At 35.7% G+C, this 10,856-nt stretch overlaps 1 protein-coding gene across 2 annotated transcripts; it reads left to right on the top strand.

Annotated features, from left to right (window-relative positions):
* Positions 1–7,216: 7,216 nt before the first annotated feature.
* On the top strand, positions 7,217–10,235 carry LOC107718245 (protein FAM212A-like). 2 transcript variants are annotated; one of them, XM_016525238.1, is made up of 3 exons: positions 7,217–7,314; positions 7,500–7,545; positions 9,207–10,235. In XM_016525238.1, the coding sequence occupies exons 2-3, from the start codon at positions 7,543–7,545 to the stop codon at positions 10,128–10,130; spliced, it is 927 nt and encodes a 308-aa protein (XP_016380724.1). In that variant the 5' UTR covers positions 7,217–7,314; positions 7,500–7,542; the 3' UTR covers positions 10,131–10,235. The 2 variants fall into 2 exon arrangements, with proteins under 2 accessions (XP_016380724.1, XP_016380725.1); XM_016525239.1 differs by lacking the exons at positions 7,217–7,314; positions 7,500–7,545 and adding an exon at positions 7,555–7,782.
* Positions 10,236–10,856: the final 621 nt, after the last annotated feature.

The following is a 10,856-nucleotide window of genomic DNA, read 5'->3' as shown; positions in this document are numbered from 1 at the left end:
TTGTAGTTTCCTTTTTGTTTGGTTTTTTTTCCTTTTGTTCATTTTTTTTTTTTTTTCGAGTAATAGCGGAGGCAACAAAATGTTTTTATATGATACTTTAATTTTTCTCTAGTGAATCCTATGTGCAAATTTTATTAAACTTTTAATTGCATAATGCGCATTTTTTTTAAAACCAACAGGTGTTAGATATAAGGTATGATTGAAAAAGGAAAGCGCTTTTTTATGATGTTTACATGATGTCCTTGTTGATAGAAAAATGGAAAGTTGTCCTGCATGATAGAAGATAGCAAATATATCAATACAAGTAATCAGTTCACATCAGCGTAACATTCCTTTTTAAGAATACATTTTAAAATGTACAAAAAAATCTATGTTGATAGAAAAATGGAAAGTTGTCCTGCATGATAGAAGATAGCAAATATATCAATACAAGTAATCAGTTCACATCAGCGTAACATTCCTTTTTAAGAATACATTTTAAAAAGTACAAAAAAAGAGCAAAAAAGCACAAAAAAATCTTCACAAATAAGGAAAGAACTGCTAAAATGTAACTGATATTTAAAGTATGTTCGTAACAGTATCTAACAGTCTTTTATCCTTCTCTTTTATCTTCCCGTTCCTCTTTCTAGCATTCTGTTTGTGCCTTGACTTCCATTTACAATCGACTTTATTTTCTCCCCAAGCTGTCCTACTGTACGTAAACATTTCTGCTCCAGAATTTTCACACGATCTAAGAATAAATAGTAATAATAATGGAAATCTAATTGAAAAAAAGGGGTAGTGTTTTTGTTTCATTTTTTGGTAAAGATTACAATTCTTTTTAAAGTCCTATATAATGATTTAATTTAAATAAACGTTCATTCACTAGATGAAGTTGTGCCAACTGTGATTTTTATTTCAAGTGTACTTTTTTGGAGGTTAGTAAGTGCACATCAGTGGCTGAATAATTAATTTAATATCCAATCGCAGTAATTAAATATACATTTAAGAGCCTGCTGTAGGGCATCAATTAGAACATTTTCTAATTTTAGCATATTGTGCTCTAGCTGATTTTGGCTATCCATTACCTGGAGAGGTCTGAAAGAACATTAACTATCTTAATTATTTAAGAACATTAAGATTCATTTATTTTCTGAGATCAGATCGCAGAAAGACAAGGCTCCAACCAATGTCGCTCCCCCACTGCTGAATTAAACAAGTAACAGTCCTGTTACTGTTGAAAGAGCAAAAAATCATCTCTGGTTAATTAATCACCATGTTCGGAACATATGCTTCTCAAAATTATAATTACATTCATTTGGAAATGTCTCACACACTTGTAATCTAACCTGGGGCTTTTCCATCAAAAAAGATCTGAACTAAATTTAGGGTTTGGAGAGTGGAATATTTCTGAACTCACCATTATACACTTTTGTATGCTGACTTTGGACAGACTGATACTGCCAAATAGTGACTGCTTTGTGAAATGACCCAGCATATATGAGGCTATTATCAATTTTACAACTAAATCTACATAATCTCACTTCTCCGAAACAGATATGGCAACATGTCCCAGCTTGTCATTCTGATCTGATGCCGATGGCTTCTCAGTCCCTTCACCGTTAGCTTGAGTGCTAAAAAGATCACAAATAAAACTGAAAAACAACATAAACCTGAGAAACCTCTGTCAACTTTCGAGCTCGCCTGTCATTCGCCAGAAGTGAGATCTTTTGTTCCACAAACTGACGCACTGTATACACCAAAGAATGAACGACAGGTCTTCAATATTAAAATGAAAAACTAACTAGCTTACTAAAACTGTTATCCTACTTAAGTTCCAAAGTAAGGAACTTCAAAGGCTGATTGATGTCTTTGAAAGCCGCGTCTCGCTGCTTTTTTTTTAGCTTCTTGCGCATGCGCGCCTTATGTTGGTGATGCACTGTGCTGTTATTGTTTGTTTTTCTAACGGATGTAGTAGCCTAATACTAACTAGAAGTAATGATAAGTAAAGTATTTTTGCAAAAACTATAATTACACTACGATACATTTTTGTTACGAACATAATGTTTTTATTTATATACACTAATGTATGTAGCACTGGTGAGCTGAATGGCTGTTCATATAACACGTTTTTTGCATTCCAGTGCGCCCCCTACTTGCCTTTACGTTGTTTTTCTATATAAACATGCATATTTTACATGGACGTGTTGAAAGTTGCGCTAGCAGCAGGCTAGAGGGCAAAATAAAATAATTTCAATTTTTTTTTTTTTAAATGTGCATTTTCATTCCACAGTCCTGCTTCTCACTTCTTCGACACAAAAACGCGTTCTGTGAATTTCTCTTAGGGACGTTTTTCCATTTCACTGTGCTGCTTTCCAGTGCTTTACTCTGTAAATATGCCCTGCTGTTTGACAGTTATGCTCGTGTCCCGCATAAACTCAAAAATGCGTACTCATTTTTGAGTTTACGCGGGACACGAGCATAACTGTGTGAAAAAGCAACATGAAAGCACAAATAAGGATTGTGACAGGTGTGTCATACCATATGAATACAGACCATGTGATCATGAGCAGCAGCAGAAGAGCACCAGTAAAGGTGAGCAAAACGACAAGCCACAGCTGTGGATCCCAGAACTCACTCCACATTGTCACTATTTGTGGCGCCCTCATCTGGAGAGAACAGACAAATCAACTCCACTACATGCATCTGTACTACAAGAGATGGTGAGTGTCAGTTATTGCTAAACATTCATATATATTCATCAGACTAGACTGATAGCAAATGCTCACTATGGTGGTCCACAGCACAACGGTGATGAAAACGACCACATCAGTGCTGTATTTGCCATCAGACACCTGAATTGTGACCTCCAACATGGTGTCATCACGCGTCAGGTATGAGAAGAGGTCTTTAGATTTAGACTCAGACCATTCATTTGCAAACAGTCCACAATAGCACCTTTGAGAACATAAACATGGGGCTGGTTTTGAATGTGTTATAGTTTATGTATAACGGTGAATAGTTGATGTTCAGCTGTTGGAGTCATATTAGTGATGATGACATTACCATTGGTGAAGGTGTCCAGTTAGGTGGTCTCTATCGGGGTCTGTGCAGCTGAGGGTGATAATGGGAAGTGGAGAAAATGATTTATTTCTATGAGAGTAGGTCACACACTGGACCGTTATTGTGCACATTCTGCAGCAAAAGAGGGGAATATGTTAACTTCAGGGCCAATCTTGAGATATTTCCCGAAAGAGTGATTTAAAGCATTGACTCTCAACTACCTCTGCGCACCCTGTTCGCACAGACATGATACGAGCTTGCTATTGCTAGCCTCCCTGTAATCACCTACCCTACCTTTAATACACTGCTTAACAAATGTTTTAAGGACATTTTTGTTTACTCTTGTACAATAACAAGTTGTAATACATTTGTCTTTGTTCTGTTGGGTCACCACTTCATATCCAGTGTAAATCTTGGCTCCATATGAGTTTAGAAACAATGGCTTAAAGTTTAAAGCTTCACGCATTACTAAATTAGTTTTATTTAAATGCTTATCTTAATTTAGTACATGCCTGACCTGAACTTGCACAGTGACGTCAGTAGCTCCGGTCCATTAGTTCTGTCTACATCCTGGTCAGAATCCACAGCTGGAATTTTCACCATGTAATTCTGCTTTTCCTCCAAATCCAGTTCTGTACCCAAATACAGCTGTCCTACAGATAGCAGGACTGATGCCGCCGGAAAATTTTATTATTGTGGTGGGCAATTGAAATAATTGTTTAAAATTATGTTTTGAGTATAATGGACCATTTATGAAGCATTTAAGTTGGAATGATCCATATGATCTCACCTGCGACTGGTTCAATGGTGAAACGTGAGTCTCCTCCTGAGATGGCCAGCCGGGACTTAAAGGGCCAGTCTCGGTCGATTGCATTCACCATGATGGTCCCACGTCAGGCATCTTCTGGGACGGGCAGCACCAATGGACCCTCAATCTGAGGGTCAAACTCATTTACTGGAGTGATGCTGACCAGCATCTGGATTTCAGCTGGAGAGAAAATGGATTGGAATAATTTTTTGACAGCAGTTTATACAGATTGTAAATGCATTTTAGTTCATATAAGGTCATACAGTATGAACGTATAACTTGAATGTGAATTTAAATAGTCAATTTTAACAAAAATTGACTGTTTGTCAGTGAATTAGTTCTCATAGCTGGTGGCACTGGATTGAAATGTTCCTAAAATTTGATGTCAGATTTATATATCTTAGATAGAGATTTAGTTCATGTGAATTGAAAATGTAAGAAAAAAAAAAATATATATATATATATATATATAAATATTAATGAATTTGTATAATACATACATTTTTTTGATCTTTTTGTATATTTTATTTATATATTATTTGTTTGTTACCAGATTTTATGTCATTGGATGCAGATTTACTTAACATTTTCTGCTATATATATTACTTATTGACTACCAAGAGAAAAAAAGAGAACAGTATGGCCATTTAATGATTATGAATAAAATAAATTAAAATAAAATAGAATTTCTTCTGTTGAACACAAAATAGGATATTATGAAGAATGTTGTAAACCAAACAGTTGCTGGTATCCATTGACTTCCATAGTATTTGTCCCCTACTATGCAGTAAATGACTACTAGCAACAGACTGGTTACCAACATTCTTTAAAATATCTTCTTTTGTGTTCATCAGAAGAAAGAAACGTACACGGGTCAATTTAAGATTAAATTGTGGCTAAAACACGAGTCCTCTATTCATAATATTGCTTTCTCCAGTGAAAAGTCATCTTGTCTGAATCAGGAAAGAAACATACACAGATCAAACACTGTTTACAAGCAAAAACAGTTCTAAACAAATATGTTGGTGGATTTTGATGTGACAGGACAACAGGGGATGGATTTTACACTGGAGGACGTGTTATTATGGATTATGGATTAGACAGAAGCAATAGTTTGATGTTAAAATGCCATAGTGATGGATTTGTTCAGTTCAGATGAACTCTGATGCTCAAGAGAGGAAAGAGAGATACTTTCAGTGATGGTGTCATTTTCATCTGGACCCTTGTTATGGTGAGAGTTGTAGTGGTAGTAGTTGTCACTGGGAGTACATACAATTTATGGAAAGAAAATTTGACAATTTGGAAGCATGTGGATTTTGCTGCAGTGTTAAAAAGGTTGTTGTTGCTCTTTTAGAATTCTTTAACTAACAGTGATTTAATTAAACCTTTAGCCTGTTAAAGTACACAATGTAATATAAAATAAATAATATATTCTAGAACTATCATGAATACATTTTGGATTGATATCAAAATTTCACAATAAGGGAAAATAAGTCAATATAGAAAAAACAACAAAAAACAAAGAATTAAAAATAAAAAAAAAACGTTTTATTTCCAGTGGTTGTTAGGACATTCAAAAAATGAATGTTTATATTAGAAAATCACATTTCATTACATTTTTAAATATTGCACTATACATAAAAATTTAATATTAAACACAAATACTACCAAATATGGCTTAGATTTAATTGATATATATATATATATATTGATAAAACTCAGTTGTATAAAGTGAATTCTTTGACGGAGATAAGAAGATGATACAACAAACATTGGTAATCCTGTTTAGAAAGTGCAGGTCAAGATGAAATGAATTTCTCTCTTGGTGAACTTGGAGATTTGAGCATGTTTTTTTACACTCCTTTAATTGCTTGGAAGTGTGAATTAGATGTGAAGTAGTTTAAGAGTTTAAGATCTGGTTAAGCCAAACTTTGTCCTTACTCTTTACAGAGGTAAAGAACAAACTGATTGTAGACCTGTATGTTATTGTCATCATGAACATTAAGAGATACATGTAAGCAGTATGTTGTTGGGTTGTTTCTATTTGGTGAAGGCTTAAAGACATGGCTGGGTTACTGACAGGAGATGTTTACCCCAGTAACCTTGTGCATTAAAGTTTAACGCTTCAGGAAAATCACTCGAACAGCCTGGATGAAGGGGCCATCCTTAAACACAATAGGTGGAGTTGCTTGTTTAGTTAACAGCTCACACTTTTTCCTATATATGTAAATTGGATGGCCACTTTTCAGGTTTGCATCACAAAAGTATCAACGTTATTGAGCAATCATGTTTTTGTGTGAGCCTGATAGTCCACACACCTCTAATCTAGCCTAATGTGTCACAGATTAGGATGGGAGAAAAATAGAGAATGGAGACATGAATGAGAATGGGAAGATTTTACTCTAATTACGATAACTCCTCGACAGTGCCATCAAACCCATGTGGAGGCTTTGTTGGTGTTTCATTGCATTAGTTCAGAAAATAGTCTTTTCTCAGAACTAAGTTCATTTTCTGAACCATTTGTGATATATAAATGATGGCATTTGAATGAATCATTTTAAAATCGGTTTTATCATACCGAAAAGTTCAAAAGAATCGATTCGCAAACGTTGCAGCGTTTTCTCAGACCGCCAGAGGACGCTGCTCAACACGCCGTGAATCTCGCAACATTCCAAGCGTCTCTGGAACAGCATCTTTAACTTAAGTCGAAAAATAAGGTGGATTCTCAAATTAGCAGTTTAGGGTGAAGCTTTTTCTTCTAATGATGCAAACATCGCTGCTTAAATGTATAGATTTATTTTAAGCATAGGACTTTTAGTGTCAAATAAACAGTAAAGGCATCAATTAACTTGTGGCTGTTGTATTGTGCACCTTTCAACATTTCACACGATTTAAAGACACTTCCAACAGGCAGGAATAGCAATTAAAAGTACGCAAATAATACAAATACATAAATAATTAGTCGTAAATAATTAAGAACTATTTATAATACTTTATATTTCCCCGTTTGTTACTGTGAAGCTGCTTTGAAACAATATTTAAAGCACTACAGAAATAAAGGTGACTTAAAGTGTTTAAATGAAAAAATAGATAGAGAGATAGAGATAGATAGAGATGGATAGATATCTTGTGTCTTTATTTGCAAGCAGTTCAAACGAGATTATCGTCTTGAATTGGATATTGTCTGTGGTACTTTGGCATTTTGAATACGCTCATAATTTGAGAGGGAGGAAATGAGCGCTCAGATTTCAGTCGAGCTCTGATTGGCTCCCGCTGAGATGATTTGATTGGATGGCGCTGCGATGCTGCGCTGTGATTGGCTGAGACGCGCATGCTGGAATGTTACAGACGCACATATGGGCTTGTCTGCAGTGAAGGGGCTCATGATCTGGAGTTTGAGTCACAGAGCCACATCTGCACAGCCTGGATTGCACTGAAGGTTTTTTTCCCCCCTGATAACAAATGTAAGTGCAAGACTTGATTCTACATTTGAACAGCTTCATGCATGATTTTTATCTGACATAAGTTACTTATGTCTTGTTTTCCCAGTTTTTCAAAAGCAGAAAAAAGCAAATAATTTTGTTTTTTTTTTGCTTTATTTTCCTTTTGCAAAGCATGATGTTTCATAAAACATTTATTTCTATTTCAGGAGCATCTAAATTTCTGGATTTGACTGTCATCATTTCAGAATCATGGTAAGCATGCCTCTAAATTATCACCTCTCCACACTCATTAGGGCTTTGTCTTGTTAATTAGCTACCATAGATCGTTTACTCAGTCAAACTGCACTGATTGGACATCACTTTACATTATATGCAGCAAAGGATTAGTTACTGTGAAGAAATGTCCGTTGCTGAAATTTCAGCATATGGCATAACATCTGCAGCCCAGTGCCAATCTGTGGATAGAAATAATGCCAGTCACTCGACCCTGTGTGTATGCTACTATTACTGCAAGCATGTGGTTATTATGTTTATTCAGATACAGAATTCAGCAAATATGTTGAAAAAACACGTGCCAGTTCTGCATCTGTCAAAAAGCCAGAAAAGCTTCCTAAAAAGGGAAGATTTTTGGTGTTGGCACTTATAGTTTGGAATAATCATGCATTAGACAAATGAAACTGGATTAGGTACTTTGTATTACTGTGCTGGTTTTGTTTATGATCAGTTATTAGAAATTAAAATGCATTTGGGTTTTTGGTTCATTTCTTAATTACATACTACTAAAACACCAAGCATGGCAGTACCATTGTTTTCGAGGTAGGAACTGGGACTAACTTGTTGCTGATAGTTACACTTTGAGACTGTTAATTATAGACTTATGAGATCATATTTTCCTGGTTTTCTTTGATGTAACCCACTATTTGACATTGATTTTTGTAGATTTTAATGTCTATGAACCAGCTTCACTCGTAAATGCAAAAAGTAGTTTGTATTGAAATTGCAATTGACTGACTTAATCTATTTCAAATGAGTAAGCTATGCTCTTCCGTTTTTGGATTATGATTTATGTGTATATTTGTGTACGTGCATCTGACAGCATGGATCGAAGGAGTGGTAATTACTCTATTGAAAAGTAGTGTTCCAGGTGTGGCTAGTAACAGGTTTATTCCAACTGATTTTGATGTGAGGGCAGTAGTCATCCAACCTTTTGATAGCTGGGCGTGAGTGCGTCCACATGATGTGCATTCATCGGTTGTTCGGTTGCCCTCTACCTAGAATAGAGTGGTTTTTCAGCTCCTCCAGACAAATAGAGCCATGCCCTCTCTAACAGAGCTCATGCAGGTCCAAGCCTGTCTAAGGAGCACGATTAGCCAATCTAAGGAAAACAAAATCAAAGGAAGTGTGACCCAAATTTTATATAGACTTTTTTATTTATTTATTTATTTTATAAAAATTTTTTGGTAATTGTTGCTTAAGCTCAAATTATATATATATACAATTTAAAATAATCACATTTATTTATTTACACAAATATATATATATATATATATATACTAATACTTATACAATTAAATGCAGATATGTATTTTTCAAATGTAGTACAAATGAATTTACCTTTCAATATGAAATTTTATTTAAAAAAATTATGTGCACTAGTTTTATGATATTTGTATGTATATGTATAAAATATGTATATGTCTAAAAGAATCATTTTTTAAATGTCGTACAAATTTATTTGTAATATTTTATTAAAAATTCTATTATTTATTTTTTAAATATATGTATTATGATGATAAAATTAAATGCATATTTTAAAATGCATTTTCAAATGTAGTACGAATGTATTCATACATTTTTTTTAATCAGAAATTTTGCACCCAGTAGTCTTACCATGTCTTTCTGTCTTTTTGCAGTTGTGTCTGCAGGAATCAAGTGACTGTCTGCGGGAACAGATGCGTTATATGATGCGATCCCTGCAAGATCTAAAGCATTTGCGGCGGAGCTGCGCAGCACCCCCTGTCGGACCTCCAGTGAGATTGCGTGCTTGTAAGCAGCTGATAGCCCAACGGGAACGGCGAGCACGGTTGAGGATCAGCGACGCCAGTGAGGCGAGCAGTTACGACTCTGCCTGTTGTCTGACTAGTTCTTTGGAAGAGGAGGACTCTGCAGGCGGCCCATCGGCTGTTAGCTCACCGAGCAGCGAGCGGAGTCTGGAGTTTGATTCGGGTTACTCTGAGGCCTCCTGGCAGGATGAAGGAGTGGTGTTACGGCGCACCAAAAACATCCGAGTATCTTCGTCTGCGTGTCTTCGCACCAACCAGCCTCCCAACACCCGAGTGCGTCCTAAGTCCACCTCTGACGCTTGCCTGGAAAGTTGGACATCGTTTGAGACCGCAAGTGACCCTGACGACTGGACTACTTCGCTACTGACGCGTGGACGTAACCGGCAGCCGCTAGTGCTGGGAGACAACAGTTTTGCTGATCTCATTCAGAACTGGATGGACTTACCAGAATGCCCGGAACAGACGGAACAAAAGCACAGTTCTGGACGCAGTTTCGCTAAAGACTTCTTGGTAAATGTCAAACGGAGGATAGCTGGGATTTCACGGAGCACTGATGGGAGAAGAAAGTCGTCAGATGTTACAAAACTGAGCAAATCAATTGTGGCTCCCAAACGATTTTCTTGCCAGGTTGATGTACAGCACAAAATGCCATTCTTCTATAAATCCCACACGGGTCTGAACAAACTGGACACAGATTTCTACCAGTTTACGGCATTAATGAAATCTGGAAGCAGAATGCCCATTGTCTGTAATGATATTATTGGGTACATATGACTACAGTTGTGTCATTATTAACTCTCAGACGAGTGGACAATAACTCCAGGAGAGACTAATTATTTTTTTTAAGAAAAGCTTTGTACGTAATCTTGTGTAAAGTGCACAAAAATAAAAATATAAAAAATTCATATTGGTCATTTGCATTGCTCTTGGTGGCGGCCTAACTGATCTCAATGAATGAAATGAAACCCAAAATGAACTTCATGCAACTAAACAGATTTTTTTTTTTCAAACACATTAAGAGATAATGTTCGCTCAGGCTGACATTATCACATAATAAACCCAGACAGGGTGAAGAGGGCCCAGACATGAAGAGAAGGGGTACTTTATCACCCTGAAAGGGTTTATTTTGTGATAACGACAGGATTAATGTACATTATCGAGCTGTATTTAAACTTAAACATTCTGCTGCTCAAAAGTTTGGGGTCAGTAAGATTTTTAAGGACACAATAAATTGATCAAAAGTGACAGACATTTATAAAGTTACAAAAGATTTATATTTTAAATAAATGATGTTCTTTCAAACATTCTATTAATCAAAGAATTAAAAAAAAAATGTATCACAGTTTCCATAAAAATATTAAGCAGCACAGCTGTTTTCAAAATTGATAATTATAAGAAATGTTTCTTGAACACCAAATCATCACATTAGAATGATTTCTGAAGGATCATGTGACACTGAAGACTGGAGTAATGATGCTGAAAATTCAGCTTCACATCACA

The sequence above is a fragment of the Sinocyclocheilus rhinocerous genome, unplaced genomic scaffold (assembly GCF_001515625.1).
Source record: "Sinocyclocheilus rhinocerous isolate Xijiao unplaced genomic scaffold, SAMN03320098_v1.1 scaffold1111, whole genome shotgun sequence".
Classification (NCBI taxonomy): Eukaryota; Metazoa; Chordata; class Actinopteri; order Cypriniformes; family Cyprinidae; genus Sinocyclocheilus; species Sinocyclocheilus rhinocerous.
This window is presented reverse-complemented; position numbering and strand designations above follow the sequence as displayed.